We start from the raw sequence: 17,685 nt of genomic DNA, 5'->3' as shown, positions 1-17,685 counted from the left end.
TAGGTTATTAAATATATGGTCCAATTCTCCATTGCTTTAAGGCATACAACCTTACTAAATCAGAATGGTATTGGTTTACAACAACTATGAACTGATGTAAATGAATACAGAAGGTGCAAAGTACCAGAGGCTTGGGTCTATACAGTATGCACAATGGAAGTGACTTAAGTCTGGCCTTCACAAACTTGCAATGGAACAACTACAGACCTTTTGTTATTTCAATGCAAGTCTGTGTGTGGTCACACTTATTTTGGTATAACGATGTAAATAGGACACTTCTCAAATAACAAGAGTTGTGAATTAAAGCCTATTTAGTTACTTTGGTACAGGTTTGTTTGTAGACCAGCCCTTAAATTTACTAAGAACTAGTTTAGATATGTAACCATAACATTGTACTATCACTTTTTTCATCCAGTGTCATCATTTCAACTCAATTTTATTTCATGATGCTTTAGCCTTTGATTTTTAATGGCTATTTTCTCTCTCTCTTTACCTATTGCTCTGTTGTACTTTAATAAATTAGCTCTTTAGTACTTTTTCAGGAAGAGATAAATAAAATAAATAAATAAATATCTAATTGCTCTTATATAGCACTTTTCATCAATATATCTCAAAGTACTGGATTTTCTTTTTTGTACATAATGTGTTATAATTATATTTACAATGTTCTAATCTGTTCTAATGTTGGTCTTTCTTTTTTGTATATAATCTGAGGGTTTATCTACACAGGAAAGTTATGGCAGTATAAGCTTAGATTTGAATTTAAACCGATAGTTATACCAGCATAGCCCCTCATGTGGAGACTCGTATTCCAATGGGAGTGCTTTTTCCCCCCCGAGTTTAGTTCATGTTGTTTAAATCTCTTTCCGAAATTCAACTGAAAAAGCCACTCTTACATTGGACCCGATAAAATTGTCCAAACAGAGGGTTATACTGGTATAACTAGATTGGTCTAACTGGTAAAACATTCCTGTTTAGATAAGGCCTGAGACATCATTAATTTGTTTTAATCACTTCCTAGTTACTGCATCAATTCTTTAAATTGTTGATTTTAAAAATGAAATACAGACATTAAAAAATGTGAGGGGGGACAGTTCTCAATAATGGCTAGTGTACTGTAGTTTCATGACAAGAACGTTGTTTTCGAATTCTGGATGACTCACAAGTGGAAATGAGTTTGACTATCATATTCACCATTTGTCCATATCATAAAACTACCACATACTTTGCTATACTACTTTACAACAAATTGGTCAATGGACAATGGAAGGAAAACTTTCAAGACCTTCTGAATAGTGACTCCAATATTGATGAAAGAATCTTTGACTCAATCCCTCAACATCCCATTAAGGATGACCTCAGAACACCACCACCACCACTTGTGGAGGTAAAGAAAGCCAAACAGATGAAAAGCCAAACAGATGAAGAACAATAAGGCATCTGGACCTGACAGTATCCCTGCTGAAATCTTCAAAAAAGGAGAACTGGCTTGCCAGCTTCACGCCCTAATCCTCAAGATCTGGCATTTAGAAGAAAACCTAGCTGACCTCAGGGATTCTATTATCATGACCATGACCATCTTCAAAAAAGCAGAAAAATCGGATTGTGGAAACTATCAAGGAATTGCCCTGTTGTCCACCTCCAGAAAGATCCTCTTGAGCATTCTCAACTGGCTGCTCCCTCTTGCCAAGGAAATCCTCCCAGAATCACAATGCAGATTCAGACCATCTCAAGGTACCACAGACATGTTCTTCACTGCTCACCAACTTCAGGAAAAGTGCCGAGAGCATCATCAACCTCCCTACATAGCCTTCATTGATCTCATGAAAGCATTTGATTCCATCAATTGTGAAGCTGTGTGGAGAATTCTCCTCATCTTTGGATGCCTGCCAAAATTTGCCATTCTCCAACTCCTCTATTACAACATATCCATGATAGATATCAGCAATGGATCAAAAACGGACCCCTTTGTACTAAAGACAGGAGTCAAGCAAGGCTGTGTCATTGCTCCAACACTCTTCTTCATCTTCCTTGCTGTTACCCTCCTTCTCATTGTTACAAGCTCACCTCTGCACTTGATATTCAATACAGAATGGATGGCAAGCCCTTCAACCTCAATTGCCTCCCATTCAAGACAAAGACTATCACTAAATCACTCATTGAATGACTGTGCCCTGTGCACTCACTCGGAAGAAGTTCTTCAAAAAACAGTTGACATCTTCTCTGAGGCCTACAATCAACTAGGTCTAACACTCAACACCAAGAAAACTAAAGAGCTCCACCAATGGACTCCGAACCACCACAATCCTGCTCCCTCAATCAAGATCAAGAATGAGATCTGGATAATGTCAAGCACTTCCATTACCTTGATAGCATCTGTCGCAGAAAGCCGACATTGAAAAGGGAGATTCAACACTGCCTCCAATATGTCAGTGCAGCTTTCAGACACTTAAGAAAATGTGTCTTTGGAGATCATGACTTCAAGAACCAAACCAAGCTTCTCATGTAGCAGGCCGTCATTATTCCTGCTCTCCTGTACAGTGCCAAAACCTGAGTCACATAAAATAGACACCTCAAGGCTCTTGAATGATACCATCTATGGGGCCTCCACAATATCTTCCAAATCAAGTGGGATGATCAACGCACTAACATCACCATTTTGTCCCAAGCCAAAAACTCCTGCATTGAAGCTATGATTATCCATTACCAACTCAATTGGGCTGGTGACATTCTTCGAATGCCAGATAATTGACTCCTGAAGCAGGTCATGTTCTCACAACTGAGCCAAAGCCAACAGATATGGGGAGGGCAAAAAAGGCACTTCAAAGACACCCTCAAAGCCATGTGGATGTTGCACATGAAGAAGTGCAACATCCACAAAATCATGGGAAACCCAAGCCGTCAACCGACTAAAATGGAGGACCTTGTGGCAAGGATTCCAGCATTTTGAGACCCAATGGAGAAACGGGAAAGAAGGAAAGAACGCACTGCAGCACAACTCAACAATCCAGATCCACCCCTTTCACCAGAAAAAGTCTGCCCCAATTATGGCAAGATCTGTGGATCCCAGACTGGTCTTAAAAGTTACGTGAAGATCCACCAGCAATAACTGGCTATCATTTCATGGAAGACAATCATCCTCAAAATCTGAGGGATCGCCAATCAGTACTTTCACAGAAAGTCTAAGACTGAGCTCACAAGCATGATGATCAGGATTATGGTGCTTTTGCAGAGATGGGAAGTGGGTCCAGATCTGGAGCAGGAGCCATGTTGGGGGTCAGGAATAAGGTGCAGTAAGGAGTGCTTGTGCTATGATTGGCCAATGCAAACAAGTGTCAGTTTCATGCATATTAAATTTATCCACAACTTTTTAATAAAGGAAGGATGTGGAATTTTTACACATAGAATTGTAATACTTTACATTTACGTTTACAGAATATACTTAAATTGAGGAAAAAACAAACATCTAAATTGTGCCTGCCAATAGTAACATTTTCAGGGACATTTTACTTCTCCTTCTGTCAACCATTGGTCATGCTAGTACCCGGATGTATGGTATCTCTGAAAAATTAAAAGCCAGCTTCTTTTGCCTCCCTGGTTACAATTCTAAATCTTTTGTGGTTAGCTTTTCTTCTTCTAGCATGCACTTTTTAAAATCTACTTAGGCACAAAGCTTTTGGGAAGTGCACAAAGAAAAAGATAGCGCTTCTCAATTTTCAAGTACCCACTGCTGTAGGCAGAAGCATAAACGCTATGAATGAATGTGGAGAACTGGAATGCCTAGGCTATATATTACCAATACACATAACACTGCAGAGCACAGCACTTACATTGTAAACACAGGTTTTTAAGGGTTTCTAACTGGATGTAAAATTTAATTGTGGGAAGAACCTTGCATGCAGTGTCTCAAGTCCAAGGATAATTTCTATTTTAAATACAAATTTTATAAACTCCATTCATATTTTTTTAGATATAAGAAGAATTAAATTTAATCATTTTAAGACACTATTTTCACCTGCACAATTTGAAAATAGCTCTAAGTAGAAAGTGAAATTTGGCAAGCCTTTACTTCACACATTTGCACAATAGCAATAACAATTCTCTAATTAATATCTTCTATAGATGTACTGAGGATGCTGGCAGGACATGATGAACAAACAGCTCTACAGGAACCATTATGATGTAGTGGGTAAGTGATATCTCTGTGGCTAAATGTATGTTTAAATGATGTACTTGAGAAATTCCTCTGTCCAAGTGACCATTTTATTGGCAATAATTTTGTTGGTTTTGAAGAAAGGATTGTTTGGAGGAGGGAAAAGGAGGTTCACACTACCAGCTGCTCTGGAACAATGTTTTGGAAGAATGAATTTTAGTGAAACAGTTTTTACCCAATTCTGCTTTGACAAATTGCAATGAATCTGTAAATAATAGACCAGCTTTGTCAAAGGTTCAAAAGAGAAGCTTCTATTTCCGGTGCTGGCCACCCTGCTTGCTTACAGGCTTATTAAAAGTCAGACTTATGAGAGGAGACAAATGACTAAAAAACCAGGGAGAAAACATCCATTAACAAACCTTGCTTCGGGTCGCTAGTTGCAGTGACAGAGGTGCTGGCGGCGAGATGAGTGTTCTCCACAGTCCCATAAACCACAGGGCTGTGCTCTGGGACCTGGCTGGACAGCTGCTGGGATTTGAAGTACAAAAAAGGGTGATAATGAGCATGCGAACATAAAAACTAGCAACATGGAACACAAGCAAGCAAGGGGGGGGAGACGAGAGTAGGGTGGGAGATAAAAGAAAAGCAAAAGGCAGGAAAAAAATATACACAGACCAATTTAATAAATTCAAAAAGTACATGGGAAGGGGAGGAAGGAAAAAGGCAGCAGGAAAAGGGGGGAAAAAGACGATTACTATTAACAACAGCAAGAAAAGACAGCACAGCACAGTCATTAACACACTTCATTCATTTATGTTTCTTCGAAGTACAGCAGAAATGCTCCGGGTAATAATTTTCAATAACTGGGGTACGATCTGACCCTCCCCCGGCCCCCCCAAAAAAAAATTTGTAAAAAGAACTGGCTAACTCCATTTGCAAATGATAAGCAATTTAAAAAATCTGTGATATTTTTTGATCAAACCATTAGAAAACATTAGAATTTGCAGAGAAAACTGTGAATATCAAAAGGCAAAATCTTGATAGATGTAAGAGCTAGCCACCCTGATCGACTATGAACTTCTTGATTCAATGAAACCCCACAAAAACACAAATATTTGTAATCAAAATTTAGAAAAATAATCTAGATTGGATATATATTTGTGTGTGCACATGTATCAAGATATCTAATATCTTCTACAAAAGAGGCTTATGTATTATACCCGTTGATTGATAATGAGATGAGAAAGAAAATTATATTTCTTCACCCTCAAAGGTGAACAGGAATAACTGGTCCCTACCCAGTTTACAGCAGGCCTGATAAAGGTTACATATTTTTAAATGGCCAGATTAAAAATTTAGAAGTGGCCAGAAAGCCACTTGACCAGGACTGAGGAAATTCCAGGTACAGCTTATCTCAGAGGGAACAAATATCTTCACCATCACCACCACCATCTATCTGACAGGACAAATGTTCACTCTGGCAAAACATTCAAAGCAGATACTCTTCTGGATTTGGGTTGTATTTGCGGAGATTTCATAAAGCCACAAAAGCCAACATCTCCCCTCAGAAATCTAACAGAAACTTTTTATGAAACTATAAATGACTATACCAAACCTATTCCAATTTTTCAGAGTAAGGCTCTTTTGCAAGTTACTTTGTAGATGGGTGGGGAAAGTGTTCCTATCAGTAAATCCTTCTTAAGGCACTAACCAAAAACCACATGGGGAGAAAAAAATGGAACAAATTTAACATTTATCATTTTAAAAAGCCCATAATTTTGCTTTACAATGTATATTAATATCTGATCCAGTAGCTTCACAATGTGAAGTTCCCATCTACACATCTACCTTCAGTGACACCTCAGATGGGATATACTAAAAAGCTGGGATCTTCAAAGGAGTTGAAGGGAGCTAAGTGCCCAACTTCCATTGAAATTAAATATCATTTGGGTACATAACTCCCTTAGGCGCCTTTGAAAATTGCAGCAGAAGTCTAAAGAAAAAATTCTCTCTCCAAATTCTTTAAGGTAGAAACCATCCTGGCACCTAGCAAAATAAAAGAAGTCTGGGAAAGATTCACTTTTGTCTTGTTTTCACATTCTGAGTGTACAGCTCGATACAGCTGCAACGCAGTGTCCAACAAAAAATAATGGATAGATGCATACATAAATCCACACAATCAAACACAGGTTATAACATTGAAAGGAAGTTGTGATGTGCACACTACACTGCCGGAGTCTTCATTGGAAAGAGAGGTTTTGGGTACAGATTAATAAAATCTTCAGTAGTATTGAAAACTTCATCATATGAGTTTTCCCTACTAAACTAAAGGCCATACTCCTTATGGAAATGAGGGTGAAACTCCGATGCTTTCAGTAACATTAACTTTTGAGCTGACATCCTGTTGGAAACTCACTTGGTCCCCAAGGAAGCATGTCACAGAAATTGGCTTCATACCCCAGTATGCCAAGTCTAGACCTACCAAATCCTGTAGAATTGTGAAGAAGCCTCTGCAGGCTAGAGGACAGGTATGGGGAAAATGTGGTTTGGTGAGCATGGTGGTGAGCCACTTGCTCCTCCGTTCTGTACCTCCTGGCCATTATGTCAGTATCTCTTTCCCTCTTCCAGTGGGACTAAAGAAGATCAAGCCTTTGTGAAGCTGCTGCTGCTCTTTTTGCATTATTGGTATACTGAAGAAACTATATTTGAGGTGTCAAGTATCAGAGGGGTAGCCGTGTTAGTCTGAATCTGTAAAAAGCATCAGAGGGTCCTGTGGCACCTTTAAGAAAGTATTGGGAGCATAAGCTTTCGTGGGTAAGAACCTCACTTCTTCAGATGCAAGTAATGGAAATCTCCAGAGGCAGGTATAAATCAGTATGGAGATAACCAGGTTAGTTCAATCAGGGAGGGTGAGGTGCTCTGCTAGCAGTTGAGGTGTGAACACCACAGGAGGAGAAACTGCTTCTGTAGTTGGAAAGCCATTCACAGTCTTTGTTTAATCCTGATCTGATGGTGTCAAATTTGCAAATGAACTGGAGCTCAGCAGTTTCTCTTTGGAGTCTGGTCCTGAAGTTTTTTTGCTGTAAGATGGCTATCTTTACATCTGCTATTGTGTGGCCAGGGAGGTTGAAGTGTTCCCCTACAGGTTTTTGTATATTGCCATTCCTGATATCTGACTTGTGTCCATTTATCCTCTTTTTGTATATTGCCATTCCTGATATCTGACTTGCGTCCATTTATCCTCTTGCGTAGTGACTCACATTTATCCTCTTGCGAAGTGAGGTTCTTACCCACGAAAAGCTTATGCTCCCAATACTTCTGTTAGTCTTAAAGGTGCCACAGGACCCTCTGTTGCTTTTTATATTTGAGGTGTACGCTTAAAAAAATTCAGCAAATATCAATTTTTGGTTGCCATGTCTGACCATTATTGAAGAAGAAACTAATGCCCTTCTAAATATTACATTATACACACCTATCATTCAAACTCAAAAGCAGAAACAAGCAATAAGAAATTACTGTTAAAAAAGGCAGACTGGTAAACAGACATAATGCAAAGGGGAGCTAGTAGTTTCTTGGGAACAGTTAAGTTTTCCAGAAATGAAATTGACAAAGCTCGCTAGGCCCTGGGTGAAGAACCATATTTATACTACAGCCAGGCCTGAATGAAGCCAAATAAAAGACATTTTACAGATTAACTGATTTCAGTAATGCTTTCCTCACTGTCTGCCTGGATTATCAGCTTCATTTTTTGAAAAAAAAAAAAAAAAAAAATCTATGTAGAAAAATAGTAGGGAGAATGGGACCAGAAGCGACAGGAGCCAAATGAGACTGGAGAAGGACAAGACATTTATAAAATCTGTGAATGATTTGGGTTAGGAAGGAACCATGTTTTTTTAGAGAGTTGGAAAGCACATTGTGGGAATTAAAACAATGTAAATATATACATAAAAATAGGTTTCAGAGTAGCAGCCGTGTTAGTTTGTATCCGCAAAAAGAACAGGAGTACTTGTGGCACCTTGGAGACTAACAAATTTATTTGAGCATAAGCTTTCGTGGGCTACAGCCCACTTCTTCGGATGCATAGAATATAAAACAAAAATAATTATATTAAAATAGATTATCCTCATAAGGTGAACAGCTTGAAAATGCAATATTTTCAAAGGGGATCTAGCAGTAAACTACTCAAGTATGACTGTTATGATTTATGATGGTGAAAGAACTTCTCAATGCAATTACCTTCCACCTTGGGTGGTTGTCCTAGCAAACATACAAGGCAAGAAGGTTTGGTCACCATTTGGATGAGAGACTCTCTAGGAAAACCCAGGGTGTTTTTGGTTCAGTAAAGGGTGCTGTTCCTTATAAGCAGGGATCCTAGAAATCCGTTTGCCGCGGAAAAACGCAGAATTTGTGCTTTTACAGAGAATCTTGAGCTTTTACATTTTGTGAAAAAATTAAAACATATATTAACTAAATTTTACTGAAAGTCCCAGTGTCATCTATTCAATGCACATGACCTCCCACACTTGTAGTTGATTTTCATTTCCGGCGTATAGAGGTTACTCAATGATATATAATCCATCTCAAATTTCACTTCAGCCTCCAGACGTGAGTAATTAAAGTTATGAAAAGATGACAAAAACTTTAAAAATCACCCCTAAAGGCCATGTCACCAGGCAACCAGTATCAAGCGGAGTGCCCCAGGGGTCAGTCCTGGGGCCGGTTTTGTTCAACATCTTTATTAATGATCCGGATGATGGGATGAATTGCACCCTCAGCAAGTTCGCAGATGACACTAAGCTGGGGGGAGAGGTAGATACACTGGAGGGTAGGGATAGGGTCCAGAGTGACATAGACAAATTGGAGGATTGGGCCAAAAGAAAGCTGATGAGGTACAGAGTCCTGCACTTAGGAAGGAAGAATCCTATGCAGTGCTACAGGCTGGGGACCGACTGGCTAAGCAGCAGTTCTGCAGAAAAGGACCTGGGAATTATAGTGGATGAGAAGCTGGATATGAGTCAGCAGTGTGGCCTTGTTGCCAAGAATGCCAACAGCATATTGGGCTGTATTAGTAGAAGCATTGCCAGCAGATCGAGGGAAGTGATTATTCCCCTCTATTCGGCACTGATGAGGCCACACCTGGAGTATTGTGTCTAGTTTTGGTCCCCCCACTACAGAAGGGATATGAACAAATTGGAGAGAGTCCAGCGGAGGGCAATGAAAATGATTAGGGGGCTGGGGCACATGATTTACGAGGAGAGGCTGAGAGACCTGGGGTTATTTAGTCTGTAGAAGAGAAGAGTGAGGGGGGATTTGATAGCAGCTTTCAACTACCTGAAGAGGAGTTCCAAAGAGGATGGAGCTAAGCTGTTCTCAGTGGTGGCAGATGTCAGAACAAGAAGCAATGGTCTCAAGTTGCAGTGGGGGAGGTCTAGGTTGGATATTAGGAAACACTATTTCACTAGGAGGGTGGTGAAGCACTGGAATGGGTTTCCTAGGGAGGTGGTGGAATCTCCATCTTTAGAGGTTTTTAAGGCCCGGCTTGACAAAGCCCTGGCTGGGATGATTTAGTTGGGAATTGGTCCTGCTTTGAGCAGGGGATTGGACTAGATGACCTCCTGAGGTCTCTTCCAACCCTAATATTCTATGATTCTATGACAAATTTCACGCTGATAGTAGTGTGCTGTTCTGTACGCAGCAAGGCTGTAGATTACATTCAAAGGCAGACAGTTGTAGAACACATGGAAAGTGCTAAACATAAACTGAATGAAAAGAAACAAAAACAAGAGGCTGAAACAGTAGGGCAATCAACAACAATAAAGAAACAATGCACTGTGACTGGATTATTCCAGGGTTTTCGTGTATTTAAATTTTTTTTTCTGAAAATATAGAATACAGACATAGAAGTATTTGGTAGCTGTAAGAAATACAAATTGCAATTCTATTAATTTTATTTTATTTTGATTGATGGCACTGGTAAGCATCAAAGTTGCTTAAAAATTGTAAATATACCAATAAAACATTATGTTCAGCTGATACCCATATATATATATTGTCGTTCAGCATTTCATTTTAATTGTGGAATATCAGGGATTTTTATTTTTTTTATTGGAGAATATTGGGTTTTTTATCCCAGAAAACTAGGATCCCTGCTTAGAAGTCTGTACTGAACATATGCCTCAGCCTGTGTTAGTTTGTATTTCATTATTGGAAGTGTGGGGTTTTTGGCTGGTAAATGAAAAGTCTTAATTACCTGTCAGAAACATAATATATATATAATAATAATACTTGCTCTTGAATAGTACCTTTTATCCAAAAACCTTAAAGCGTTTTAAAAGAATTAGACAAACTAATTAAACCTCACAAGTCACAAGATGCACCAATTGTAGTATCCCCATATCACAGATGAGGAAATGGAGGTACGAAGAGGGGAAGCGACTTGGCCAAGATTGCACATCAAGTCAGTGGCACTTCTGGGAAGAAAGTATCAGGGGGTACCCGTGTTACTCTGTATCCACAAAAACAACAAGGAGTCCGGTAGCACCTTAAAGACTAACAGATTTATTTGGGCATAAGCTTTCGTGGGTAAAAAACCTCACTTCTTCAGGTTTTTTACCCACAAAAGCTTATGCCCAAATAAATCTGTTAGTCTTTAAGGCCACCAGACTCCTTGTTGTTTACATCTGGGAACAGTTTCTATCCTTGCACCCGAATCCCTGTTCTACACACTAACTAAACCACATTACATTAGTTGGAATTTGGGAATTACATTCACTCTACATCCCTTCTCCTTGCAGTTTCTACTGGAATACAGTATCCTGTGCTTCCTGTCCTAAATCACCATCTAGTACAGGGGTGAGCAAACTACGGCCCTCGGGCCGCATCCAGCCTGCCAGCCGTTTTAATCCGGCCCTCGAGCTCCTGCTGCGAAGTGAGGTCTGGGGCTTGCCCCGCTCCGGCGTTCCAGCTGGGGGGCAGGGTCGGGGGCCACTCTGCGCAGCTCCCAAAAGCAGGGGCATGTACCCCCTCTGGCTCCTAAGCCAGGGGGCTCCACTCCACACACTACCCGCCCCCCCAAGCACCACCCTCACACCTCCCATTGGCCGGGAACCGCGGCCAATGGAGCTGAAGGGGCGGCACCTGCGGATTGGGCTGCGCGCAGCAGAGCCACCTGCCCACGCCTCCGCATAGGAGCCGGAGTGGGGACATGCTTCTGAGAGCTGCTTGACGTAAGCGCCGGCCTGAGCCTGCACCCCTGAGCCATCTCCCCACTGCACCTCAACCCCCCGCCCCAGCCCTGATCCCCCTCCCACCCTCCGAATCCCTCAGGCCCAGCTCGGAGCATCCTCCTACACCCCAAACCCCTCATCCCCAGCCCCACCCCAGAGCCCGCTCCCCCAGCCGGAGCCCTCCCCGATCTAGTATCGCAACAATGGGTAAACAGTTGCAGTGCTGTCTTAGACATTGCTGAAATTCAGCAATGTGATTCCTACATATCCAGGACCAAATTTATTTTCCCCAATGTAGGTCCACTTAGGCCTGGTCTATACTACAAAGTTAGGTCAACATAAGCCACCTTGCGTCGACCTAGTTGTGCATGTGTCTACACTTAAATATGTCTCCCACTGACATAAGCTATCCATTATGTCAACATAATAACACTAACTCCTTGAGCGGGCGTTGAGCCATGGTCAATGTACTGAGGACAACACAGCACGAATGTAGACACTGCACTTCCTATGTCAACCATAACAGTCTTCTGGGCAGCTGTCCCACAATGCCCAACGTTGACTGCTCTGGTCACAATTGTGAACTCCTGGGGCCATGGAGACTGGAAGCCCTGCTTTTAAAACTTTTGAGAATTTTTGAAATGCCTTTTCCTGATTGTCCAGCTTGGCGAGCACATCTAGCAGCTCTCCACTGTTACATGCAACTGCCAAGCTGATCATGCTGGCTACATGTTCAAGACGCACTTCAGCCTAGAGTAGACAGGAAATATTGAATCTCCTAGGCCTGTGGGTAGAAGAGGCTGTGCAAGCACAGCTACAGACCAGCTGTAGAAACATGGACATCTTCAAGCGGACTTCATAGGGGATGCAGAATGGGTAGGAGAGGGATCGGTAGCAGTGCGTCGTGAAAGCAAAGGAACCATCGCAAGCATATCAGAAGGCCAGGGAGACCAAAAGTCAATTCAGTGCTGCGGGTTTTACAAAGAGCTGCATGTCATATTTGGCAAAGACCCGACCATCACCCTGCACACCACCGTGGATACCACCGAGAAGCCCGAGTCACATGTCCCTCGTGTGAACAGCAAGGATGAGGAGGAGGTGGAGCAGGAGGAGGAGCAGGATGGGGGACATTATACCAGGAGGTCCAGCTATGCTGTGAGCCAAGACCTGTTTGAGACTCCACTGCAGTTAAGTCAATCCTGGCAGTCGAGCACAGGCAAGCCTGATACAGGGGAAGGAACCCTGGGTAAATGTGTAAATTTACTTCCCATTACAGTGATGGTGCCCCAACTTAGCAGGACACAGCTACTAACTTATCATTCATTTACTCATACTACAAGAGGTAGCGGTCCACAAGAGAGATAGAGTTATCTGCTTTTCAAGCAGATATACCCCCTGGTATTTCATTATACCCCCTGGTATAATGTCCCCCATCCTGCTCCACCTCCTCCTCAGCCTGTAAAGTGGTGTGGGGGGGAGGAGGGCATGCGGACCACTTTGTTTACGTACACAGAGATGTCGTCCCTTGAGCTCTTCTGAGATATCTCGATGAAACTTTCATGGAGGTCCTCTGCAATCCTCTCCTGAAGGTTTCTAGGAATGGCAGCCTTATTTTTCCCTCCACATTAAGTCACTTTCCCACACCAGTTGGAGATAACTTCAGCAGGCATCATTATAGTCAACAGGCTAGTGGCATAAAGGCCTGGGCGGATTCGGGACACCAGCAGCAGCTATGCTTTCTGTCCCTCAAGAATGAGATATCAGCTAAAATCCCCACCCCCTGTGGAAAATGGTACCAGTATTCATTGCCATTGCCCTATACACAGTTTCATGCAATTGAGCAATTCCCTCCTCATTTCCCTCATCCCTGGAGGGCCGTACTCACCATGGCTGGTGCTGTGCACAAGCACTCCAAAGCAGAAGACTCAATCAGCATGTCTCGTTTAAAACTTTAGGAAAGCAAGAGAAGGGAGTTCTGTATCAACATTTGCTTTCTGTTGTGACTATACCGACAATGGTACCTCTGGGTGTTTTATCTATGGCTGCTGCCCCTGGAGGGGTTCCCCCTTCACACCCATGGAACGCCTGAGCCAGTTAAGGAGGAAAAAGAAGAGGACTTAAGATAACATGTTCAGTGATATCCTGCAAGCCAGTGAGCAGAAGGCCTGGAGGATGAATATTGCAGACTGTGTGGAGAAGGAAAGAGCAACTAGGAGAAAGACCCAAGAGTCCCAGTAGGAAAAGGATAGGGAGATGCACCAGCAGCAAACAGATGCTGCAAACTCTTCCAGACTTACAGGGTCAATGAACCTGGGATCGCCTCCCTTTACAGTCCATGGAGAACTCCCATATAGCACCTCCCTACATTCCACATAGAATCATAGAAGATTAGAGTTGGAAGAGACCTCAGGAGGTCATCTAGTCCAACCCCCTTCTCAAAGCAAGACCAACCCCAACTAAATCATCCCAGCCAGGGCTTTGTCAAGCTGGGCCTTAAAAACCTCTAAGGATGGAGATTCCACCACCTCCCTAGGGAACCCATTCCAGTGCTTCACCACCCTCCTAGTGAAATAGTGTTTCCTAATATCCAACCTAGACCTCCCCCACTGCAACTTGAGACAATTGCTCCTTGTTTTGTTAAGCACATAGCATCAGGTGCCACATCCCTACCCCCCATCACTCCACACTGGGGAATAATAGGGACAACCGCAGCTTCACATTCACTGACCTGAGAGAGCCACAGTTGATGGATGGGTAACTAAAATGGATATAAATGTTCCTTCACCATTTTTAAGCTTTGTTCCATAAATTTATTTAATTTTTCATGTATCTCCTTTTAACTTTCACAGAATTTTTGACTCAATAAAACTCTATTCTTTGGAAAATAATTCATCTTTATTCGTTCCCAACATATGCTGCAGAATGTCTAACAGAAATGAAAGCACCCACTTACTTGTTATTGTACACTGTGACCCAACTCATAGGCTCAGTGACAGTGTTATAATCATAAATGTATAGCAAGCACCACAAAATGAATAGGTGCATTGTCAGTGTAATATTCATAGATCTGCATCAAGCACTGCGCAATTCCTAACAGGCCCTCAAACTGCAGGACCAGGTAGAGCACAGTATGCCACAACGCATTACTGTGGTTCGCTGTTAAAGTGCTCTTTCAAAGTCTCCCTGAGCCATATAGCTCCACACTGAGCTCTTCAGATAGCTCTTGTATCTGGCTGTCCAAACACTTGTATCTGGCTGTTCCACCTCCGCCCTCCACCCTGATGGCAACTTTTCCCCCTTTGCTTCATAAACATTATGCAGGACACAGCAGGTGATTATAACCATTGGGATACATTTCTCACTGAGATTCAATCTTTTGAGTAAACAACAACAGACCCTCTTCCATCTACCAAAAGCACATTCACCTGTCATTCTGCACCTGCTGAACCAGTAGTTAAATCTTTCTTTGGTGCTGTCGTGGTGGCCAATGTACAGCTATATGAGACAGGGGAGTAAGAGTTAGGATCACTACTTGCATTTTAATATAATCAATGGTAATCCACTAGTCGGGAACAGAAGTCCCTGCTTATAGCTTTCTAAACAATCCTGTGTTCTTAAAGATGCATGTGTCATGCACCTTCATTGACCAGCCCACATTGATGTCGGTGAAGCCTCGTTAGTGATCCACCAACGCTTGCATAACCACAGAAAAGTAGCCTTTTCTGTTGATGTACTCTGTGGCAGGGTGGTCAGGTGCGAAAATAGGGATATGCATGCCATCTGTTGCTCCATCACAGTTCGGGAAGCCCGCTGCTGCAAATCCATCCAATATGTCCTGCACATGCTGGAAGTCAGTCCTGCATGGCAGGAGCTGATTAATGGCCCTGCATACTTACATGACAACAGGCCCCACACTGGATTTTCCAACTCCAAGATGATTTCCCACTGACCAGCATTGCAAATTTCCACAGTATAATCACAACTCACTTCTCCGCTGTCAGTGCAGCTCTCATTCTGGTGTCTCTGCATGGGAGCGAGCCCAGCACACAACAAAAAGGCTGTCATTATATTGAATTTTTTCAATGGCCTTTTACTTCCCTCCGATCCTCCTCCCAAACCTCACCCAGATTACCTTGTCGGTTCTCTCCCTATATTTATAATCAATTAATAAAGAATACATGATTTTTAATCGATAGTGACTTTATTTCCTTTGAAAGCAAGCTGGGGGAAGGAGGAGGGTGGGTTCCTTACGGAGAATGAGTCAATAAAGGGGGCGGGTTTTCATGAAGGAGAAACAAACAGAAAATTCACACTGTAGCCTGGCCAGTCATGAAACTGGTTTTCAAAGCTTCTCTGATGCACAGCACTTCCTGGTGTGCTCTTCTAATCGCCCTGGTGTCTGGCTGCGTGTAATCAGCAGCCAGGCGATTTGCCTCAGCCTCCCACCCCGCCATAAAGGTCTCCCCCTTACTTTCACAGAAATTGTGGAGCACACAGCAAGCAGAAATAACAACGGGGATATTGGTTTGGCTGAGGTCTGAGCGAGTCAGTAACGATCGCCAACGACCTTTTAAACGGCCAAATGCACATTCTACCACCATTCTGCACTTGCTCAGCCTGTAGTTGAACAGCTCCTGACTCCTGTCCAGGCTGCCTGTGTGCCATGAGCCATGTGCTTCATGAGCCATGGCATTAAGGGGTAGGCTGGGTCCCCAAGAATAACTATTGGCATTTCAACATCCCCAACAGTTATTTTCTGGTCCGGGAAGTAAGTTTCTTGCTGCAGCCGTTTAAACAGATTAGTGTTCCTGAGACGCGAGCGTCATGAACCCTTCCCGGCCAGCCCACATTGATGTTGGTGAAACATCCCTTGTGATCCACAAGTGCTTGCAGCACCATTGAAAAGTACCCCTTGCGGTTTATGTACTGGGTACCCTGGTGCTCCGGTGCCAAAATAGAGATATGGGTTCCATCTATCGCCCCACCAGTTAGGGAATCCCATTGCAGCAAAGCCATCCACTATGACCTGTACATTTCCCAGAGTCACTACCTTTCGTAGCAGCACCTCAGTGATTGCTTTGGCTATTTGCATCACAGCAGCCCCCACAGTAGATTTGCCCACTCCAAATTGATTCCCAACTGACCGGTAGCTGTCTGGCGTTGCAAGCTTCCACAGGGCTATCACCACTAGCTTCTCAACTGTGAGGGCTGCTCTCATCTTGGTATTCTGGCGCTTCAGGGCAGGGGAACGCAAGTCACAAAGTTCCAAGAAAGTGCCCTTACGCATGCGAAAGTTTCGCAGCCACTGGGAATCGTCCCACACCTGTAACACTATGCAGTTCCACCAGTCTGTGCTTGTTTCCCGGGCCCAGAATCGGCGTTCCACGGCTATAACCTGCCCCATTAACAGCATGATCTCCAAAGCACCGGGTCCCGCGGTTTGATAGAATTCCATGTCCATATCCTCATCCTTCTCACCGCCGCGCTGCCATAGCCTACTCCTCGCCGCCTGGTTTTGCAGGTTCTGGTTCAGCATAAACTGCACGATAACGCGCGAGGTGTTTACAATGTTCATGACTGCTGTCTTGAGCTGAGCGGGCTCCATGCTTGCCGTGGTATAGCGTCTGCACTGTTCACCCAGGAAAAAGGCGCGAAATGGTTGTCTGCTGTTGTTTCCCTGGAGAGGGGGGAGGATATACCCAGAACCACCCGCGACAATGTTTTTGGCCCCATCAGGCATTGGGATCTCAACCCAGAATTCCAATGGGTGGAGGAGACTGCGGGAACTATGGGATAGCTACCCACAGTGCAATGCTCCAGAAATCAACGCTAGCCCTGGTACATGGATGCACACCACCGAATTAAGGTGCTTAGTGTGGCCACATACATTCGACTTTATACAATCTGTTTCCAAAATTCGAATTATATAAATTCGGATTAATCCCGTAGTGTAGACATACCCGTAGTAACTATTGCTGGTGAATGTGCTCCCCATAGTAGTCCTGGATGTATTATGCCTACTTCTGGTCATAACTACAGCGACCTTCCTCTGGAGCAATACGCTCCCTCCCTTTAATCTGGCTTTAAATTGTAAGAACTACTTAGAGCTTAGTTTGTGAAGTATTTTACGGAATTAAAACTTTTGGAATTAAAAGTGCTACAGATACGTGGAGTATTACAGAATCTTTTGTATAGTTGGGGGTCTGTTATTGCTTACAATAAGTATTGGCATTTTTAGAATAAGAATTGTTAGAGGGAATGGGATTTTCCCAATTTGGGTCAGCTATAGTGAGCTAGCTATAACAA

The 17,685-nt window shown here is 42.9% G+C and overlaps 1 protein-coding gene across 46 annotated transcripts in view; it reads right to left on the bottom strand.

The window, feature by feature from the left end:
• Positions 1–17,685, bottom strand: part of EIF4G3 (eukaryotic translation initiation factor 4 gamma 3) — a 408,790-nt gene that overhangs the window by 152,159 nt on the left and 238,946 nt on the right. For 38 of the 46 annotated variants that reach the window (XM_065574796.1, XM_065574797.1, XM_065574810.1 and 35 more), the window contains one exon: positions 4,573–4,681. In XM_065574796.1, coding sequence (XP_065430868.1) covers positions 4,573–4,681 — 109 coding nt within the window. The remainder of the gene's footprint in view (positions 1–4,572; positions 4,682–17,685) is intronic. The other 8 variants (XM_065574812.1, XM_065574815.1, XM_065574817.1 and 5 more) reach the window with 1 other exon arrangement.

This window comes from Chrysemys picta, chromosome 21, assembly GCF_011386835.1.
Source record: "Chrysemys picta bellii isolate R12L10 chromosome 21, ASM1138683v2, whole genome shotgun sequence".
Lineage (NCBI taxonomy): Eukaryota > Metazoa > Chordata > Testudines > Emydidae > Chrysemys > Chrysemys picta.
The sequence above is the reverse complement of the archived record's forward strand: the minus strand, read 5'-3'. Positions and strand labels throughout refer to the sequence as shown.